At 42.0% G+C, this 23,169-nt stretch overlaps 1 protein-coding gene across 9 annotated transcripts in view; it reads left to right on the top strand.

Annotated features, from left to right (window-relative positions):
• Positions 1 to 22,705, top strand: part of LOC5569573 (potassium voltage-gated channel subfamily H member 8) — a 187,111-nt gene extending 164,406 nt beyond the window's left edge. For all 9 annotated transcript variants that reach the window (XM_021844060.1, XM_021844061.1, XM_021844062.1 and 6 more), the window contains 7 exons: positions 31 to 111; positions 184 to 279; positions 8,077 to 8,230; positions 8,300 to 8,415; positions 8,483 to 8,796; positions 21,373 to 21,592; positions 21,659 to 22,705. In XM_021844060.1, coding sequence (XP_021699752.1) covers positions 31 to 111; positions 184 to 279; positions 8,077 to 8,230; positions 8,300 to 8,415; positions 8,483 to 8,796; positions 21,373 to 21,592; positions 21,659 to 22,555 — 1,878 coding nt within the window. In that variant the 3' untranslated portion in view covers positions 22,556 to 22,705. The remainder of the gene's footprint in view (positions 1 to 30; positions 112 to 183; positions 280 to 8,076; positions 8,231 to 8,299; positions 8,416 to 8,482; positions 8,797 to 21,372; positions 21,593 to 21,658) is intronic.
• The last annotated feature ends 464 nt before the right edge of the window (positions 22,706 to 23,169 follow it).

Raw genomic sequence — 23,169 nt, forward strand, 5'->3', positions numbered from 1 at the left:
AATGCATCCTGATGCATGTTCCATTCGTAGATGCCGAAAGAGCTGAAGCAGCGAATGCAGGACTATTTTCAGACGATGTGGTCGTTAAATCATGGGATCGATGTGTACGAGGTGAGTAAATGATGGTCACGTTAGACAAATATGACCTATAATAACGAAGGTGATATTTTCTTGACCCTGCAGATCCTAAAGGAGTTCCCCGAGGAGTTGAGAGGGGACATCTCGATGCATCTACACAGAGAGATTTTGCAGCTGCCTATTTTTGAGTCGGCGTCGCAGGTATGCTTTTGCATTTGGATGTCATTTTATATGGGTTTATATACAAATTTCATAATGGCTGTTTTTGATACCAACGTTCTCCTCTATAAAGCTTTTTATATTTACACAAAAGTCATTTTAATTAATTGTTACATCATAATGATAGCAATTCACACCCTCCAGCGTAATTCAATTTGTAAAGATTGCTTAAGGTTGGTATATCAATAGACGCACATCTTAGAACAAATATTCGAATAAAATTGAAAAATAGAGCTGTATTATTTTTACGTCTTTTGAAAACTTTTTATCTTGGTTTTGTGGATACAAAAATATGAAAACTACGAAAAATCATATTTTTGTATTCAATATCGCTTGTGCCACAGTAGCACTATAGTAGCACTATTTTTATTTTCCGTTTTTATAGTAGCTTCGCGACGTAGGCAAAACACAAACCAATATCGTACTTTCACAAAACTTTTATGTTTTTCCTTTTACATATTAATCAAAAGCTTTCGGTTGAAGCAAAAAAGTGCTTAATTCTTCGTTTATTTTGTTTCATTAACACTTCAGTCGTTGCGCTGTTGTATTTTGTACAACAGTGGTGAAAAAACCTCGCTTACCATACTGTGTACACGGCATCAGCGTGGTGGTTCGGACGGCGTCAAACCGCGCGACGACTGAAAGTTTAAAAAGTTTCTCTTAGTAGTGCTACAAAAAAAATCGAGCTATACATTAATGCTCCTGACCTTCATGTCAAAAAATAATTCGTATCGATTTATAACAAAACGGCTCTGAATAGCCACTTATGTTTTCCTAAGTAGACTGTCTACTAATGGTACACCGACCATACGTTACACGGCCGTTATCAATAGAAACAATCTCCATCAAATCTGTGTTCACCAGTTGATTCCTTGAGCTTAAGCTTGATTGGTCACCCATGGTTGCTACTCCAGTACAGCCAGATCAGCTATTTTTTTCTAAGCAATGGGGGGTAATCTGCTCAACAGACTCCGGACCGAGTCTGGGGGGTTGGGGACCATTGACTACGTACAAGCAGTAAACAGGACTACACCTCCGACCCACTAAACCATTTCCATTGCCGCCAAACCCTTCGTCTCTCCGGGACCACCAAGAAGGCATTGCTTCGGAGAGGGGCTATTGCACATCGCATCCTCCAGGTTAGCTGCGTAGCCATGCAGCAACGAACATCGATGACACTTAGGAGGGTCCACCAAGGTAGCATGCTGGCGCATTGCCAGCTTCCCGGGTGGTCCTCACCTCCCGTTGTCCGCTGAAAGCGGGCAGGGTCGACCACTAAGCCCGCGCCCAGCTGCACCGCAGGTATCAAGAACTGATACTGCGGGCTTCGCAATTTGACCTACTGAAGGCTCAGGCCCTATCAGCTAGCACCAGCTGGGATTGCTGACGAAGGGGCCTCCACCTGCCCCGAACAACCAGAGGCTCGTATCCACCCAGTAGGCCGGCGCCACGACAGCAGCGCTACCAGGATGTTCTCCCCGCGGCCACTTAATCGCTGTAAGGGTCGATTTCGACCGTAGGGCACCGGTATGACCTACGTAGCCGACTGCGAACCCTTGGACCACCTGTTGATTAGCGTCTGCACTAGTCACTCCTCGAGTCCACACGCCACCTCCTTTGGAGTTCCGAGACGATGTGGGTGATAGCCGATGAAACGGCATTCCAGCCAAACTCGTCTGCACACATCCTCTGGACCAAATTGTCCGGAGTCGTGTCCCGACCGCATGTGGCAAACACACAAACTGGACATTCGGGAGAACCCGCATGACCGAAACGGTGTAGATACTGTCTAAAGCATCCATGGCCCGAAAGGACCTGTGTTAGGTGGAATGTTAGTTCCCCATGGCGCCTATTGACCCAGATATCTAACCTCGGAATCAACCTGTGAGTCCACACTCCCTTGGTGGAACTGTCCCACGCACGCTGCCATTTGACCATGGAGGCCAGTCTGGCAGTCCTGCGTATGCCTCTTGTGCCGCGCCTTTCGAAGCACTCTATGTCTTCCATGATAAGGATACCAATAGGCATCATACCGGTGATGACACATAGTGCATCGTGTGACACGGTACGGTACGCGCTCGCAACCCTCAGGCACATTAGCCTATAAGTACTCTCTAGCTTGCTACGGTAGCTATCGGTACTCAAAGCCGTGCCCCAAGCCGGGCCACCATACCTCAGTATGGACGAGGCGACACTGACCAGAAGCTTACGCTTACTGGCGTACACCGCAGAGCTATTGGACATCATCCGGGACAGTGCCACAATAGCTGTGGAGGCTCTCTTGCAGGCATAATCGACATGGCTACCGAAGGTAAGCTTGTCGTCGATCATCACCCCCATGTGTTTGACGGAGCGCTTCGAAGTGATTGTGCAGTCGCCTACACTGATCACCGCTTGCTGCACCGACTTTCGGTTGTTGACAACAACAGCCTCAGTTTTGTGGTGAGCCAATTCCAGTTTCCTGGAGCTCATCCATTCCTCCACAATTGCGATCGAGTGGACTGCAGTCAATTCCACTTCTTCGATCGATTCACCGTAGACATCCAGCGTAATATCGTCGGCAAAGCCAACGATGACCACACCCGCCGGGAATTTTAATCTCAACACCTCGTCGTACATGACATTCCATAACACCGGACCCAGGATGGAACCTTGCGGGACTCCTGAGGTTATGTGAAAGCACTTCCAACCCACCTCTGTGTCATAGACTAATACCCGATTCTGGAGGTAACTTCCGAGAATCATGTACAGGTACTCGGGTATCCCCAGACGCAGGAGCGCATCATCAATAGCCGCCCAACTGTCACTATTAAATGCGTTCCTTACATCCAGAGTCACTACTGCGCAGTAGCGAATACCCCTCCTCTTACGCTGGAGTGCTATCTCAGCGGTTTTCTTAACCGTCAGGATAGCGTCTACGGTGGACCTCCCTTTCCGGAAGCCGAACTGGTTGCCTGAGAGACCATTTACAACCTCGGTGTACCTCGACAGTCTGTTGAGGATGATCTTCTCGAGCACTTTCCCCACCGTGTCAATCAAGCATATTGGTCTATACGCCGACGGGTCACCGGGTGGTTTCCCCGCCTTTGGCAATAGTACCAGGCTCTGCCTCTTCCACGCATCTGGAAATACTCCCTCGTTCAGGCATATCTGCATAGTAGATCTGAACATATCGGGAGCCTCCAAGATTGCGACTTTGAGGGCCAGGTTTGGAACTCCGTCCGGACCTGGTGCCTTCCCCATGCTTAGGGATTTTGCAATCCCTACAAGTTCCTCATCGGTTACTCTATCCTCATCGCCAGCCCCAATCCCCGGCTGTCCTACAAAAGGAGGCCATGGGCTAGGGTTGTGGCGCGGAAAGAGCCCCTCGATGATCCCCTCCAGCATCTGTGGAGATTGCTCCGTAGGAGCAATTGCACCTCTTGTCTTCGCCATAAGGGATGGTACACAAATTATGTCACGCTAAATTTCCACTTTTTCGACCCCCTCCCCCCTCTTTGTCACACTGTGTATGAGTTCTCCGAAAATTTTGTAAGGCTTGTCACGCTTGGCTCGACCCCCTCTCCCCCCCTTGGAGCGTGACGTAATTTGTGCATGACCCCTAACGATCCTGTAGGCATCACCCCACGGGTTCGCGTTGGCACTCTGACAGAGTCATTCGAAGCAGGCCTTTTTGTTCTCGCTTATCTCGGATTTCTGCGCGACTTTGGCAGCGGTGAACACCGCCCGTCGTTCTTCACGCTCCTGCTCGGTACGTGCTCGCTGCATCCGTCTCCTGGCCCGTAGGCAGGCACGGCGCAGGTTCGCAATAGCTTGAGTCCACCAGTACGTCGGTGGTCTCCCATTCCTAGGGTGGACTTTTCCAGGCATGGTCGCATCGCATGCACGCGTCAGCACCGCTACCAGTTCGTCCCCACTTAGGCCGAGTAGGTTACGCTCACGGCGGAGCGCCTCCCTAAGTACTTCATCATTGAAGTACGATGTCTTCCACCTACGAGGGCTTGGCCTTGACCTAGCCGCTTCCTCAACCCGCTGCCTGCTGTTGTTGTAGTAGATACTGTAGCGAACCGCCAGGTGGTCGCTGTGAGTGTAGGCATTGTCTACCCTCCAGTTCGAACTACTCGTTAGGCCAGGACTACAAAAAGTAACGTCGATAATCGACTTCACTCCGTTACGGCTGAAGGTACTTTTGGTACCAGCATTAGCCAGATCGACATCTAACACGGCCAGTGCTCCAAGCAGGATTTGACCTCGCTGGTTCGTGTTACGGCTTCCCCATTCCACGGCCCAGGCATTGAAGTCACCCGCTATTACAACTGGCCTTCGCCCTGTCAGCGCGGTCGTCATACAGTCCAGCATCTGCGTGAACCGCTCGGTCGACCAACTCGGAGGCGCATAGCAGCTACAGAAGAGGACCCCGTTTACCTTGGCGATCACGTAGCCCTCGTAGGTAGTAGACACCAACTGCTGGACAGGGTATTTACCCGTTGTCGATATTGCCGCCATTTTTCCGGATCCATCCACGACCCAGTTGCCGTTGCCGGCGGGTACTCGGTATGGGTCCGATATGATGGCGATGTCCGTCCCCCACTCAGCAACTGACTGATACAGCAGTTACTGAGCTGCGTCACAGTGGTTCAGGTTCAGCTGCGTTACCTGCACTGTGACTTTTCGTTAATGGCTCGTTTGAAGGTCGGGCACCTTGAGCCTCCCGTTGGGTGATTGTTGTTCACGGACTTGCCAGAACAAATCAAGCACTTCGGAGGGTTCTTGCAGCCTAGTGTCTTATGACCTTTTTCACCACAACACCTGCACAACTTGGTCCTATCAGGGCCTTTACAGCCCCAGGACTTGTGTCCAGGTTCCCTACACCTAAAGCAGATCACCGGTTGCTCATGTATGTTCAGTGAACATACTGACCAACCAACCTTGATCTTACCTCCCTTAGCGGACTTGTTTGCGTCCGCCACAGGTAGGTGTACTAAGGCCACCTGAGTACCTGCCGGACCTTTCCGTAGCTGAACGGCGGTGGTGGGCACCTGAACTTCGCACTGTTGCTGCAGTGCCGTGACGAGCTCTTCTGCGTTGGTGATCTCGTCAAGGTTCATCACCTTCAGAGTCATTGACTGCGTCAGAGCCCTCACTTCAACACCAGCGACAAGGACCTCTTCCGCCAAGCTTTTGTAAGCGGCGCCCTTGCGCTCCTTGTCGCGCTTAAGCTCGAGGATCATTTCACCTGTACGAGTGCGTCTGACACTGCGTACGTCGGCTCCTAGATCCGCAAGCTTCGCGTCACTGCGCATCGCCTTCAGGACTTCCGAGTACTTGGACTCTTCCGTCTTGATGATGATCGCATCACCCTTTTCGCGCTTGGCACCTACCCTAGTAGATCAGCTACTTTGAAGGAACTAACCAGTCGACTGCTTGGGACTAACAAGCATTCTCAGTGCTGGTGATCTTTTATTTTTTATGCAACAATGGCGCTTGCAACGTCAGCACTATGGGTGATCAGGTGACCAATAATCGAAAAAATAACTCTTTCTGATAGGTTTTTCTTGTACATCATTCCATAGTAAACACTTAAATTAAGATATTTCTGGAATATCAGGCCAAGATCTTTTATAGTTTAATTGATACAGTATGTCAAAGTTAGAGTTTTGAAGAAAAATAAAGAATTCAGTGCAAACACAAGGTACACATTGAATACACTATACTGCATAATCGTAATATTTTATACAGATCTTTATACACTGTCCGAAAGCATATTCAAAGAGCTATCTTATTAAAATAGAATGGTTTAGGTCGGAAAATGCAGAGAGTGCACTGAAAAAAATATATTTGATTTTTTATCAATACTTTACACATCCCATACTTTTAAGTCCCAAGTTGTTCCAGGCTAAAATTTATATCCAAGGGTACTTTGAGATGAAAAAGAAAGGATCGTGACGAATTTAGCAGCACAAATTTGTACTTAATATAGGGCTTTTTGACTTTTTCCAATATTTTTAATCATTTTCTACTAAAAACAGCTAAAAAATAATTCAGAGAATAACTGAATATCGCTAAATCATTTATATCATCATTTCTATGTAAGTTCTAATATTTATAATGGTTTGCACAACTTATTATTTCGCTATAGGCCCTATTCAAAAGTTTGTCTCGAAAACTGGTTTATCAAATTTGTATCACAAAACTCATAAATACGACATGAGATGGAAAAATTATTTTTGGCCGCCAGTTGTATGGAAACTGCCCATAGTGCTTCCGGTAGCCTGAGACACGGTTATAAGAAAAATTTAGATTCTCGCTCCAGTTCACTTTTTGGATTGCATTTAGATACCATAACAACTGTGCAAAATTTCAGCTCGATCGGCAACTCTTCATCGTAGAAATACCTATCGAAGTCTGTGTTCAGCAGTTTTATAAAGGTCAATGGGCGACCTCTGGCGATTTTTCTTTGGAAAAGTAAGTTTTTCCATAGTAAATCCCATACAAACTTTGAACGGCTGGCGCTAAAATATAACTTCACCGATCGAGCTGAAATTTTGCACAGTTGTTATGGGACCAAATGCAATTCAAAAAGTGGACTGGAACGGAATTCTAAATTTTGTCCCACACTAGTGGTCAGGTTGCAAACCAATATAGAAAAGTTGGAGTAATTGATGTTACATTTTATAACTAGCCTACTGTAGACCATGGAGTCCACTGCATCGCCAATTTATGCGGGAGTATGGGTATTGAGTGTAAGGTAATTTATGCCAGAGAAGCTTGCTTTTGGTTGGCAGACTGCCTATGTTGCAGGCATGAGAAAAGGCATGTTATAATGATGGAAAAATGGAAACGGTTTCTTGTCCATCTCTGGCTTTACTATAAATGAATAAATTAAATGTGATAGATCAAGTGAGCACATTTTAAGCTGTTAACTGTGCAATGGGACGTTTTCGTATATGGAAGCAAAATCTGGTTTCAAAAATGTATCATAACGATTTCAAATTAGGTTTTTTTTGTGTAATCACTGCGCACCTTTTTTTTATTGCGTAATAATTTATTCAGTACTCTACCAAACTACATAATGAATCATTACATAAAAATAAATGATGCATGCATTTTGATATAATTTCTTCTTCTTCTTTCTGGCGTTACGTCGCAACTGGGACAAAGACTGCTCTTCTCAGATTAGTGTTCTTATGAGCAATTCCACAGTTATTAATTGAGAGCTTTCTTTGCCGAGTGACCATTTTTGCATGTGTACATCGTGTGGCAGGTACGAAGATACTCTATGCCCTGGGAATCGAGGAAATTTCCTTTACGAAAAGATCTTCGACCAGCGGGATTCGAACCCACGACCCTCAGCATGGTCATGCTGAATTGCTGCGCGTTTACCGCTACGGCTATCTGGGCCCCTGATATAATTTCTGATATTCAAAGAATGCCCTTTAAAATTTAAAAAAAAATTGTGCTTAACTCGGTGCAGAACTCTATTTTTACAGCACTAATCGTAATTATCAAATGTACGACTCTTGCTGATAAATCAACAAACTGCACGTTAACACTCCAAAGTTGTTTGTCTATCATGTTCTTTTTGCTTCGATTTCACTAGGGTCTTAATGTTTCATGAATCCCAATAGCGGTTCCGTTGTAATCGGCTGTGAGCACTACATACTGAATGCCCAATTTAACTCATTTGCCTCACGTCGCAAGTTTATCTATTGTCAAAGTTCATGCTACAAAAAGTTTAATTCCTTGCCATTGCTATTCCATTTGTGCGTTTCGTTCCAGGGCTGTCTCAAACTTTTATCTTTACATATCAAAGCAAACTTTTGTGCTCCTGGTGAGTACCTTATTCATAAGGGTGATGCGTTGAGCTATATCTATTACATATGCAATGGTTCCATGGAGGTTATGCAGAACAATATGGTCGTTGCCATTCTTGGTAAGATTATGAATTTGACTTTGATTTATTCATGTGAGCAACTAATTTGAGTTTTCATTTTGCGAACAGGAAAAGGTGATTTAGTCGGTTGTGATATAAGTATACATTTAACACATGGAAGCCAGGGAAGTTCCGGCAATCAAGGCTCTCAAGATGCTATAGTGAAAAGTAGTGGCGATGTGAAAGTAAGTTTCAAACTAATTTACAACTAAGTTTTACAAGATATTCATCTCTTGCATATTCAATGTACAGGCTCTTACCTATTGTGATTTGAAAAGCATTCATTTGAGTGGGTTAGTCGATGTACTGCGTCTTTATCCGGAGTATCAGCAGGAGTTTGCCAACGATATACAGCATGATCTCACGTACAATTTGCGAGAGGGCTATGAGGCAGAGGAGGAAACGGAAAATAACGGACCGTGCCTTGCACTACCGTCCATTAGCGAGGATGATGAAAACCAGTCTGATGTGGACTCCAGTACGACGTCTCCTTTGCACACGTCCCTTGCCAAATCACCTGCACACAACACCACCGCCAGTCCAAGGCATGCCAAGCTGATACACAGGTAATCAACTGTTAATTATGCTCCCTTTCGGTGTTCCTTTTTGTCAGAAAGGTTTCCAAGCTCGGATCTTTTACATGTTGCTTGAACAATTGACATGTATTTCACATGTCGATGAGACCAGGGAAGTACATATCCCATGAAAATCAAATTAAGTTTTAAGTTCAGTTTACTGAATTACCTTATGGTAAAACGTTCAATTTCTATATGTTTTTTTTCAATGCTGGTACCGTAATCCGGGGTATGATTGATCAGCGGGGTAACATTGATCGGAATGACTCATCTCGTAAAAAGTTCACATTATCATTTATTGATGGAACATTTCCAAACCATGAATGGTGCTTCCCTTTCATATATTAATGAGCTAATAAAAGTGAAGATTTTTGGGAAAATTGCGTTTACCTTATACGCAAATTTGGCAACTTTTCGAAACAATGATTTTAATGGTTAAGGATGATACTACCAAACATTTATGTTTCACATAAGTTCTGTTAACGACATGAGCAAGGAAAATGCGATTCTTACTAAAAACGACATCGCCGAAAACGATTCCGTTGTCAAAACTTTCATAAGTATGTTCAATTAGGCAACATTACCGAATTACTGTTAAGAATGTAAATTTCTCTTAGGAAATTGCCTACCTTTAGGCGTATTCCGTGGTTCGAGGTGTTTTTAGTTTTAAAAATACCTCAAAAAGTAAATGACTTGTAAGCGTTTGGCCTTCATATTCGGCTTCGGGGGTCATGGTTTAAGTAAATAACGACATTTTCAATATTACCGAACGTTGTTTACATAGGTGATCAATGTTACCCCATATCAGCTAAATAAAAAAATTACTTAAAACATTTTTTTAAACATGCTTAAATCTTTCAGAAAAGAAAATGCAGTATATAGTTACAAGCTATGGGTGGCAGTACTTGTTTTAAAAATATAAAATCTGCATTATTTGCATTTTCAAACGAAATATTTAAGAAATATTCAAAAAAAATGATCAATTTTACCCCGGATTACGGTACGCAAATTTCGACACTTCGTAAAACCACTTTATGCTTGTCTATAAATCACGTGATGTGTCAGTAAAGTTTACAAAGGGAGGACACTGATAAAAAAGTTGGGGTTAGGTGGTTGAATTGATAGCTAAGCCATGTGGTTTTGTATTTTGTATATTTTTATCTGGATTTCAAAAACATACATAATTTAGATACATGGTAAGATTTCCAAGTTAATCACAAATTATTGAATGAGATTGTTTTGTGCGTTAGCATTTCCAACTTTTTTTCTGAATAGTACGAAGTTTCATACAGTCAACTCTTCCTTACTCGATATTCCGTATCCCGATATCGAGTTAGAAAATCATAGTAAGAGTTAGTATGCATGGTTACCTCGATGGTCCCTTTAAGGGGACACGGGAGACCGTGTTATTTTCCCTATCTTTCGTCTCACTCTAACAATAATCATCAAAACTTTGTGGAAGCAAATCTCGAGTTTTAGTGAACCGAAGAAGCTGAAAATTTATCGGGTTGTGCACTACATATATAGAATCATAGTGATACATTTTCGCATCGATATATGGAGTGGTTCTTGAGATTTGCTTCTTGAAATGGATAGGGTGATTATGATGACGTCCCGTGCGGCCTTAATCGCAGTTACTCTGGTTTTGTGTTCTGTAACTCGATACCTCCCTAACTCGATACCTCCCTAACTCGATGGTCCTTTCAATATGGAGTTAGTGTGTGTTAGTGAATCATCGATTTGTTTTCGGCGAGAAATATCGAGTTAGGCAGAGTTGACTGTATATATATGTTTTAGTTCAGCCTAACTGATTAGACGGGCCACCTCAACGCTGTCAACACAAAAACGTGAGCCCCAATATATTTATGGATTCATTTTAAGGGTATCCAATTGTTTTATTACACTGCGGAACACGTTTTTGTCTCCTGCATCAAAATACCTCTATTTACTTAATTAAGGGTTGCTAAATCCATTGCCGTTTATAGAAATATCATAGCACGTCTAGTTATTGAGATATTGGTTGTTGAAAATGCGAAAATTGACTGTTTCAGCCAACTTGCATGCAAGTTTGCCAGCTTGTAAGGCAATTTATTTGCTTAATTTGCAACAGAATTCAAACTTAATGTGTATAACAACACCTATCATCGAAGTTTGTAATACTTTTGACGCGGAAAAGTTATTTTTTGATGGTTTAGAAAAGTATTGTATTTTGCCATATAAGAGATACGAAGAATTTTGTATGGAGACTGCAAGCGTATTCTAAGAATCGGTTTAATCTAAATTCAATCGTGCAATTTCAATCAAAATACATCTGAAATGAAAGTTTAAGTCCTCTTTTGCATGATAGGTGGAAAAGATCACAAAAAAGTTTGATAAAATATACTTCGAATTTTAGGTAAACATCAATAAAATCAATGTTTTATACAACTTTGGCGACCTGTAGCAAAAAATTGTGACGTGCTGATAAATTTCTGAGAACGGCATCAGATTCAGCAACCCACAATCTACTAGAGACACATAATTTGATCCTTGAGACACGCAAAAATGTATTTTGTGTTGCGCTGTGGAATATATTCTCTTTTCTGTGATGCGCAGGTCTTTCAGTATTAAATTTATGAGTTTATATGAAATCAATCGATAAATTGATCTAAAAAAATATCCGATACTATCCACAAAAATGAAAATAACATTTTATAGATATTATCCATATTGAAAAATAATATCCTTCAAAATCCCAAAAGGCATTCGATAAGTTAAACGTGAGTATTTGCAAAACAAATAATTGTTAAGGGAGTGAGTAGTGTTTGATCCTTCGATCTTGACGCTTGCTCCTGCGGGGGCGGGTGACGAGGGCAGGATCAAACATGTCGCGCGTCGGTAGTACGGTAGTGAAAAAGTGATCGTTTTGTTAGTAGTGTTTGATCCTTTGACCTTGACGCTTGCTCCTGCGGGGGCGGACGACGAGGGCAGGATCAAACATGTCGCGCGTCGGTGGTACGGTAGTGAAGAAGTGATCGGTTCGTTAGTAGTGGTTGATCATTTGACCTTGACGCTTGCTCCTGCGGGGGTGGGTGACGAGGGCAGGATCAAACATGTCGCGCGTCGGTAGTACGGTAGTGAAAAAGTGATCGGTTTGTTAGTAGTGTTTGATCCTTTGACCTTGACGCTTGCTCCTGCGGGGGCGGACGACGAGGGCAGGATCAAACATGTCGCGCGTCGGTAGTACGATAGTGAGAAAGTGATCGGTTCGTTAGTAGTGTTTGATCCTTCGACCTTGACGCTTGCTCCTGCGGGGGCGAGCGACGAGGGCAGGATCAAACACGTCGCGCGTCGGTAGTGAAGAAGTGATCGGTTCGTTAGTAGTGGTTGATCATTTGGCCTTGACGCTTGCTCCTGTGGGGGCGGGCAATTGGGGCAGGATCAAACATGTCGCGCGTCGGTAGTACGATAGTGAAAATGTGATCGGTTCGTTAGTAGTGTTTGATCCTTCGACCTTGACGCTTGCTTCTGCGAGGGCGGGCGATTGGGGCAGGATCAAACATGTCGCGCGTCGGTAGTACGGTAGTGAAAAAGTGATCGGTTCGTTAGTAGTGTTTGATCCTTCGACCTTGACGCTTGCTCCTGCGGGGGCGGGTGACGAGGGCAGGATCAAACATGTCGCGCGTCGGTAGTACGGTAGTGAAAAAGTGATCGGTTTGTTAGTAGTGTTTGATCCTTTGACCTTGACGCTTGCTCCTGCGGGGGCGGATGACGAGGGCAGGATCAAACATGTCGCGCGTCGGTAGTACGATAGTGAGAAAGTGATCGGTTCGTTAGTAGTGTTTGATCCTTCGACCTTGACGCTTGCTCCTGCGGGGGCGAGCGACGAGGGCAGGATCAAACACGTCGCGCGTCGGTAGTGAAGAAGTGATCGGTTCGTTAGTAGTGGTTGATCATTTGGCCTTGACGCTTGCTCCTGTGGGGGCGGGCAATTGGGGCAGGATCAAACATGTCGCGCGTCGGTAGTACGATAGTGAAAATGTGATCGGTTCGTTAGTAGTGTTTGATCCTTCGACCTTGACGCTTGCTTCTGCGAGGGCGGGCGATTGGGGCAGGATCAAACATGTCGCGCGTCGGTAGTACGGTAGTGAAAAAGTGATCGGTTTGTTAGTAGTGTTTGATCCTTTGACCTTGACGCTTGCTCCTGCGGGGGCGGGCGACGAGGGCAGGATCAAACATGTCGCGCGTCGGTAGTACGGTAGTGAGAAAGTGATCGGTTCGTTAGTAGTGTTTGATCCTTCGACCTTGACGCTTGCTCCTGCGGGGGCGGGCGACGAGGGCAGGATCAATTACGTCGCGCGTCGGTAGTACGGTAGTGAAGAAGTGATCGGTTCGTTAGTAGTGGTTGATCATTTGGCCTTGACGCTTGCTCCTGTGGGGGTGGGCGATTGGGGCAGGATCAAACATGTCGCGCGTCGGTAGTACGATAGTGAAAATGTGATCGGTTCGTTAGTAGTGTTTGATCCTTCGACCTTGACGCTTGCTTCTGCGAGGGCGGACGATTGGGCAGGATCAAACATGTCGCGCGTCGGTAGTACGGTAGTGAAAAAGTGATCGGTTCGTTAGTAATGTTTGATCCTTCGACTTTGACGCTTGCTCCTGCGGGGGCGGATGATTGGGGCAGGATCAAACAGGTCGCGCATCGGTAGTACGGTAGTGAAAATGTGATCGGTTCGTTAGTAGTGTTTGATCCTTCGAACTTGACGCTTGCTCCTGCGTGGGCGAGCGATGAGGGAAGGATCAAACATGTCGCGCGTTGTTCGCGTACCATGGTGAAATAGTATCGCGGATCGCGTTAGTAGTGTTTGATCCTTTGATCTTGTCGCTTGCTCCTGTGGGGCGAGCGACGAACACTTGTTCGGCGTTCAATGCTTTTATCGAGTAATATCGCGAATCCGGTTAGGCGTATTCATTTCAAATTATATATTTATCGTTTACCAAAACGAATCCTTTACCCAAACCTTTCCCATATCCAAACTCCCAGTGCCTACTTGTGAAAGTGCAGAGGACTCCTCGGTATCCATAAAGCAAGTGACACGTCAACATTTCCCTCCCATCCCCAAATTTACTTGCATTCGGGCGCAGCCGGCGCCGTTATTGTTTGTTATATTAATGAGAGCACCAGTACTTACACATTGAGGATGCTAATGATCCCGAGTAGTATCTGTTGGTTCCCTGTGTAAGTACAGCTGTTCTTGCAATAACGGAGTAGCATCTGCGGGCGGTCAATCATGCTCATGCTCAACAAAGAATTGTTAAGAGAGTTCAAAAAGTTTGGATGCCTCTTTGTTTAACAAAGCTTTCTCTTGTGTTCCAGAAAACTTTAGCTACGAGGAGCTATATGGTTTGAGCTTGAGCTTGATTGGCCGCCCGTGGATGCTCCTCCAGTTTCGCCAGATCAGCTGCACTTATACAAGGAACCAACCGAATGACTGCTTGGTACTAACAGGCATCCTCGGTGTATAAGTGCTGGTGATCTTCTATTTTTAGCGACAATGGTGCCTGCCACGTCAGAATGCAGACCAATGTGGGGAAGGGGGAGGAATTGATGATGCATTATACTGGCTCCCACGTGGACCGTATATACCACTGCATCTAAGCCAGTTCATGCGGGAGTGTATGGATTGGGGGAAAGGCATGGCAGAGAGGTTTGCTTTTGTGGTTAGCAGACTGCCTATGTATCAGACGTAAGGAAAGGCATGCGCGTGGAAGAATGGAAGCGTTAGGGAAACGGTTACACGTCCGTCTCTGGTTCTAGCGTTTGCTATGAACAAATAGTTTTGAGTGTGATAGATTTGGAATGGAAGATAGAAGCAAGTGAGAGATATACAACTACAAAGTACGAGGAAAGGGACGGGCCTGGGATTGAACCCATGAATTTTAGCATATCATAGTATGATATGATTTTGTTAGGCTTCGTTATCCATAGAACATAATAAAACAGAAATATAACATAATGTGTTTTATTTCCCTTTTAGATATTTTTTTGTTCATTTTTTAACAACTTTATAACAAAATAAATAGATAGTTTATGCATTTCAATAATATACAATATTATCGTATATCGAACAGTATTATAATTTTTATACTTTGTATCAAATATTATAACTTGGTTTGATATGTTTTTGATAGAATTAAAACACATTTTGTTATGTTTATGTTATTACTCATACACTTTTGTTATAATTTTAGTTATTTTAACAACATCCTGCATCAAGTTTGTAGCTACGAGGAGCGATATGGTTTAGGACAAACTTTTGAGCAAAATGATTTGAATAGGTTAATTTTTGCCTCAATTCAAATGCTTATAACTTTTTGAAAAATTGATAAATTCTATGCGTCCGGAAGCATTCGATGAAAAATTTGTTTAAGACCACACAAAAAATAAGCAACAGAAAAAAACGTGAATTGGACATGACCTTAGAAAATCCGGAACAACTTCGGTGTCCAGTGGACAATATGCATGGCCAAGTAAATTACTGAAATTGACCAAATTTATCGATTTTTTCTTGATGGTTATAAGAATTTAAATTTTACCAAAATTATGCCTGTCCCCTGTAGCTGGTTGTCTATTTATTTGTTATAATATTCAAATGTCTAACAGAACAGCAGACAAATTTGCCATGATTTTATGATCTACTTTTCAAAAACATGGTATAAGATCGGAATAACCATTAGAGTGAGATGCATTGATGCCATACCTCTAATTTTCAAGAGCACAAATCTAGAAAACCAGACAACCGATCATGCTGAAAATTATTCAACCGATAAATTGACCAATTGGTCACTCGCTGGTGATGAATAATTGATCAAATTTTCGCACTGGTTCTTCAGATTTGTGCTCTTGGAAATTCTTGTCGTGGCTTCGATTTATCTACGACTTAAATTGCATCATGCTGGTTATTTCACATGGGTAATTATAATCCTAACAATGTTTCGAGAAAGAATAGTTCGATGTGTTATTAGGGAAAGAAAACACTGAGTTAAAAAGTTATGATTAATTCACATGAGATTAATTATGTCGTTTGATTTTTATATTGCTTATATAATCAACGATGGAAGAAAATCGTCTCTAACGACTAACAACACAGTGTTTGAACGGTCTAAGAGGGTAACGAGAACGTGTTATTCGAACGAATTAAAAAAAAAATATTATTATTTTTGAAATCGTGGTTGAAAAAATGACACAAAAATTTATGATGAAAATCAAGTATTGCCTGACATACAGCGAAAATTTCGTTTAAGTTGGTCAAAACACCTAGCCTACCCAAATTGACCATTTTGTCTGAGAAATTGAAAAAGTTTCAAATGTACTTTCCAATTATCAGTCAAAAACAAGAAACATTTGAAAATAAAAGTCCGTAATGCTTGAATATGGCATAAAATTTGCCAATTATATTATTTAAGCCATTTAAAATAGAGTTTGAGGTTTTGGACGGCATTTGTTCTAGATCGAACCACTGCAGTGGTGCAGTGCACTGTGCAATATTACTACGCTGGGTTCATGATGAGCTCGGTTGCATGCAAATTAAATGATTTTTTGCACAAAATTATGTACTGTTCAATTGAAATAAGTTTTATCAGACATGGCAGAATAAAGAACCTTGGTAGAAAACTTTCAAAAACTCAAACAGGGCAACTTATATCGGCTTTACATTATTTTTTCTCCATCAGTAATGAACTTTCCCAGGCTCAAGATCCTAGTGGCCCCCTTATCTATATAAATAAAAATGGAACGGTGTTTGTATGTCACGAAATGGCTCAAGAACGGGCCAACGGATTTTCATGAATCCTTCACAGTTGAATTCTTTAAGGGTTCCGACGTGTTCGTGTGTATAAAAAGCAAAGGATATTTAACGAGAAAGTTGAAAAAAAAAAACAGGAGTGAACAGAACTTCTATTTTGTACGGGGCGTTTCATGCGTTTTTCAACAGCCTACTTGATGCAAGACGACTAGTGATAAATAAATTCATTCAGATAACAAAAAAAACGTAGAAACCTATTCTGCCCATAACTGCATATTTGTAACATTCGACAAAAGTAGGCATTGAGTAAATGGAATACCAAGTGTGCATCTTATGGCAGTATGGGGAGGAAACCAAAATTTCTAAAAATTACCAGGAACTCAAAAGTGCTTATTAGAGGCAGATATTTTGTACAACTCATATCGCATACTAGATGAATAGTCAGAAAATAATTCTGATAGAAATTTCATTGCTTTTACATTACGAGGCTCATTTATAATCTCAATGTGACTGTTATGCGGTTTAATTACCAATGTGACAAAACAACTTGGTATTTTTTTCGAATTTTCTAGAACAATCTCACAGATTTCAGTAAGTTGATCGAAAGTATTTATCATTTAATGACTCTCTATGGTATTAACCCATTTGTCAAAATGTCGAATGGACTGTTTGCAGTTATGGCAGTATTCATGAAACCAAAATGTGTTTTTTCACAAACGAGTTGCTTTAAAGTGCTATTTTGCAATTTTGAATGGGTGTTGATGTTATCTCGTATAGGGCAAATGTACCATTAGTGGTGCACCTAAGGGAAAACTGCTAAAACACGGTGATAAAATCATTAAATATATGATTTTCATGCATCAGTCGATAGATTTCAAATCCTTCTATCATTCATTTGTATAAAAATCACGATTCATTTGAAATTTCCCTGCAAAAAGCCTTGCACCAATAATAGGAGCACTGTTCCTTTAGTGGAGGTATGTTTTAAGAATGGTTCCTTTAGTGGCGCAATCCATTGATTTCTTATGGGACCCTCCACTATGGGTACTGATGCACCACTATAGGTGCAAAGGAGCAAAAATCTTAAGCAAAATAATTGTTTTAAATAGTTTTACGGTTAAATTCCACAAATATTATTATATTACTTATATTATTTTCGCATCTTACATCACAGAAAAATATCACATTATCATTTATTACTGCGTAACATGCCAAAACACACTACCTCCACAATTGGAGCTACCTCCACTAAGGGAGCGTTTGCCCTACAGAAATTCATTCGGGGATCGCCCTCTGGAATTTTTCATGGGATTTCCACCAGGATTTCCTGCGAAGACTTCTTTCAAATATTCTCTGGGAATACCACCGGGGAAATGGTTCAAAAATTCATCTGGGAATATCCTTCAGGAAATCCTCTAATGATTTCCACCAAGAATTCCTCCAGATATTTCTCCGCGGTTTTCATACGGGATTTTCTCATGGGACTTCCACCAGGATTGCATCCAGAAATTATTGCAGGGATTTCTTACAGCAATTCCTTTTGGACTTCCTCCGCAGATTTGTTCCTGAAATTCCTCCGGGTATTTCCTCATAGAATTCATCCGGGCATTTCCTCCAGGAATTCATACGGAAATTTCATTCAGAAATTCCTCCGGTGATTTTATCCAAAAATTCCTCCAGGGAACTTCTCCAGAATTTCTCCGAAACCTCCCCAATGAACTTCTTCATGGTTTCTCCAGGAATTCCTTCGGAGTTCCTCTAGAAATTCCTCCGGAGTTCCTTCACGAGTTCTTTTAGAATTTTTGCCGGTAGTTCTTTCTGAGCCCACCGGGAAATTCATCAGAATTCCTCCAAGAATTCTACCGTTGTTACTACGGGAATCGCTTTGGAGCTACACCGGGAGTGCTTTTAGATTTCCTTCATGGATTCTCCATGAAATCTTTCAGAATTCTTTCAGCAATTCCTATGATTTCCTCCAGAAATTTCTCCGTGCTCGTTCATGAATATCTTTGGAGAATTGCCTCCAGGGTTCCATCAGGAATTTCTTCGGAGTTTCTCTAAATATTATTTCTCGGCAATCCCTTCGAAGTCCTTGTAAGAATTTCTTTGAAAGTCCTACAAGAATTTATTCAGAGTTCCTCCGGGAATTTCTTCAGTTTCCTCCGGGAATTCTTTTGGAGCTCCACTGGGAATTTATTAAGATCTCTTACAGAGTGCCTCCTGGCTTTTTCCTAGAAGTCCTCCAGGAGTTCTTCAGAGTTCTAGTAATACCTAGGAAATCCTATGGATTTCCACTAGGAATTTCTCACGATTTTTTTTAGAAAAAATCCTTACATTTCTTCCGCGAATTCCCAGAGTTTCTCAAAAAATTCTCAAGAGTTTTTTCGGGAATTTCGCTAGAGTTCCTCGTTTAATTCCTCATGGGTTTCTCTAGGATTTTCCTGTTTTCCTTTGGCGATTCCTCTGGATTCCATCAAGCAATTTCTCGGAACTTCTTCTGAATTTCCACCAGGAATTCTGCAGAAGTTCATCCAGAAATTTCTCTTGAATCCCCAAGCGTTTGCTTTGGATTTCGTCCAGTAATTTCTGGAAAATTCTTCCGGAGATCCATCGGGAATTCTTACGAACACCCTCCATAGTTTCTCCAGGAATTTTTCCGGAGTTCCTCAAACAATAACCCCGGAGAAACGCCTTCGGAGTTCTTTCAGTAACGCATCCGGGAAATCCTTGAGCACTCATCCATGAATTTTCGCGAGGAATTCGTCAGGGTTATTCTTATAGCAAGACCTCCGGGGATTGCGTCCAGGAAATCCTCCGGAGATATTCCCAAGAACTCCTCCGGATACTTTCTCCAGCAATTCTTCAGGAGATTTCCAACAGTAATTCTTTAAAGGATTTCATCCAGGAATTCTTCCAATAAATCCATTTAGAGATTCCTCCTCCAGGAATTTCTCCGGAGATTTTCTCCAAAATTCCTGCGAGGGTTTCCTTCGGAAATTTTAAGGATTCCTCCGAAGATAAGAATCCCTTAAAACTCGTCCGAGCATTTTCTCCACGGGGATTCCAATAGCAATACCTCCTGGGATTTCGTTTCAGAACTTCCTCGTGGGGATTTCGTCCAAAATTTTGAATACCAGAAATTTCGTCCAAGAAATCCTCCGGGCATTTCATTAAGAAATCCCTTCGGGTATTTTCTCCCGAAATTCCCTCTAGGGGTTTTTCAGAGAATTTATCCGGAAATATCCTCCAGGAATTCCTCTGGGGATTTGTACCATGAATTACTCCGGAGATATCTTCAGATTTTTTTCTTAGTTCCTCCAGGATTAGCTTCGCTGTTCATCTAGGAATTCCTTCAGAGTTCCCCTATAAGTTACACCAGATTTCCCCCAGCATTTTTTTTCAGAATACTTGTCGGGAATTCCTTCGGAGCTCCATTTGGATTTTTTTCAAAGTTTGTCCTAGAATTCTACGGGAATTCCTTCAGAGCTCCACTCAGAGAACTCCTTCGGGTTTTTTTTTATGGATTCACAAGAAACTATTTCATTGTTGCTTTAGCAACTTTCTCGGAGTTTGCGGAATTAAAAGGTTCAAGGTACTCCCATCTACTTTTCAGTCTCTCCAATTTCCTCGAAGTTTCTCTAAAATTTATTCCGCAGTTTCTCCAGCAATTTCTTCGGAGCCCCTAAAGGAATTCCTTTGGAGGCCCACCAATTATTTTTTCAGAGTTCCTCATGGAATTTCTTCGACATTTTTCATTGATTTTTTTTTAATTTCTTCCGGGAGTTCCTTCAGAGTTCCGGAACCGACCACCGAATAATTTTCCCACCAATTGTGTGTAGTTCTAATGAATTTCTGTTGCTTGCTCCTTTGTGGGCGAACGTCGGAATCCGGATAAATTGTGTCCGGTTCACGTAGTAATCGCACTATCGGTATCGGTCATTAGTGTATATGCTCACGTATTCGTTTCAAACCATATCTTTATCGTTTACCAAAACGAATCCTTTCTTTTATCCAAACTCCCAGTGTTTTCTTGTAGAAGTGCAGAGGACTCCTCGGCTTCCGTAAAGAAAGTAACACGTCAACATTTCTCTCCCATCCCTAAATTGACCTGCATTCGGACGCAGCCGGCGCCGATATTGTTTGTAATAATAATGAGAGCACTAGTACTTACACATTGAAGATGCTACTGATCATGAGCAGCATCTGTTGGTTCCCTGTGTAAGTACAGCTGTTCTTGTAATAACGGAGTAGCAACTGCGGGCGGCCAATCATGCTCATGCTCAGTGTTGAGGTTATCTCTTATAATTTTGTAGGGGCCCTACAATTAGGGACTCAAGTCCCAAACGAACCTTATTAAGATTTAGTTGCTTGACAAAAATTAATTTCTACTGATATGAAAATTATGTATTACCGCAGTATTAGGCCACACAAGCTCTATCAAATGGACGCAGTGGCTCAACCTTTTTTTTTTTTTTTGTTAGGATTTGAACCACTGCGACCATTAATTGATCTATTGGCTCAACCTGTCCAACAAAAAATAGTATTACCACGATTTTGGGGCCCGGTACGGACTTTGATGATTTTGATAGTTGAGTTTTCTTTATGTTTTTGTTAATGAATGTGTAGATTTGGATGATATAAAACCTACAATTTTCTCAAACTATTTATTCTTGGAATACTCAAATACTGCACTTTTTTATCTGAACATCGATTATATGTTGATAATTAAGCTGTAGGCATAAGAACGTAGTAATCACATTTCTCACAATCATTTTTCTTGCAGTCGTAACAAATCCTTGGTAGCTTTACGGGAGCGTGTAGAACGCCAACGATCGGTGCAGGCCACCACCGTAAGTGCTGTTCCCGAAGACAACAACTCTTTCGAGGGTTTAAATTTGGAGCTCAGAAGTAAAGAAAAGACTCATCCAGCCCGAGTATCGGTTGAGCGGTTAGACACCCAGGTAACGACGCTTCATAACGATGTGGCTGCTTTGAGCATAGAGGTAAGCACCGTCACTTATGTAAATGTTCAACTAGCCCATTTTTTTACATATCCTGACTTCTCGTAGGTACGAAATGCTATTCAGGCACTGCAAGAAATGACGTACTCCACCATCAATTCGCAATTCGATTTAGGACATTTTCCACCAGCCCGTTCAATACCGAATCTACAGAATGGAGCCATGGGTATTATGAGAGACCCAGAACCGACCATGGCTCGAAGTTCGTCGCATCCGCCTGAGATGTGGTGTCGTGAGATGAACGCATTTGGTGAAGCATTACCCAGTCCAAATGGAACCGAAACTTATTCCGAGCATATGTATCGTAGGAAATCGATCATGTCACAAAAGTATTCAGAAGAGCTGTCGTGCTCAACACAGACTGAAAATGTGATTGATTTCGAAACACTCGAAAAGGTGGTTTTAGCCCATCCACATCTGGTACTGAAGATTTTAGGCATTGAAGCTGTTTTTAATAATGAAGAAGTTAAGCTATATCCATTGAATACTATATCGGAGGCGGCCAGTTCTGGCGAGACAATCTCATCAAAGGTGCAAGAAATATCTAATAATGATAATAATTATAAATCAAACACCAATGGATCGATTCAAGGAACCGATCACCGAATAATTTACCCACCAATTGTGTGTAGTTCTAATGAATTTCACACTAACAATAACACTAGCATTAACAATAACAACATATCTTCCCTGACACCACTAAAGCATGACACTGTGCCACTTTTGATGGATGATGTGAACAGAATGGCGAGAGTCTTAGGAGATAATAGTTGCTCTATAGTAATTGATGAAAATATCAAAATGTTGAAGCAATCTGCAGGCAATCATGTTCTTCGACGGCAAGAGCGAGTGCCGGCGAAAAATCGTTTCTCAGCTGGAGATGCCGATAAGCTCGAGAAAGGCTTGAAGAATCTGCCATCGTCGCGTTCATTGGGTGGTAGCTGAGAAAGATTTAGTCAATAATCCAACTAGCTTATAGGATACCTTACAAAATAGTTGATGTTTGATGAAATTTAAATTTTCTGAAGTAGAGGACTATTTAGAAAGAATTCTAATTCTGAACAATAAAGTAGAGTATTTGTGTATTTTTGCAAACTTGTATGTTTCTGATATGTTAGTGCTATATCACCTGACCATTACAATTTTTTCAAAGACGTCAACACGTTTGCCTTTTGGGGATTTTTTTTATTACCGTACGGGTATGGGCCGAAGGGTCTCAGATTTTCATGAAACTTTTTCCACAGGCAGGGCTCATGGATATATGAATAAAAAAAAATTGAGAAAAATTCAGGGTCGCCTATTTTTCCGGAAAACTCAGGTGGAAATTTTTTGTTTTCCCTTGACACTACTTACTTTGAAAAATCATAACTCAAGAACAAAGCATCGTAGAAACAAAGTTTTTATATGAAAATTCAAGCAAATTTTCTCAAAAATCAAAAAAAAAAATATGAACTGGAAAAAGTTTTCCACAAAATTTTCCACCGTTGGGAAAATTCGTAAAGAAAAGCCGGAAAAACTATGTCCGAACTCGTGGAAAATTTTCAAAAAAATATTTTCAA

The sequence above is a fragment of the Aedes aegypti genome, chromosome 2 (assembly GCF_002204515.2).
Source record: "Aedes aegypti strain LVP_AGWG chromosome 2, AaegL5.0 Primary Assembly, whole genome shotgun sequence".
In the NCBI taxonomy this organism is placed as follows: Eukaryota; Metazoa; Arthropoda; class Insecta; order Diptera; family Culicidae; genus Aedes; species Aedes aegypti.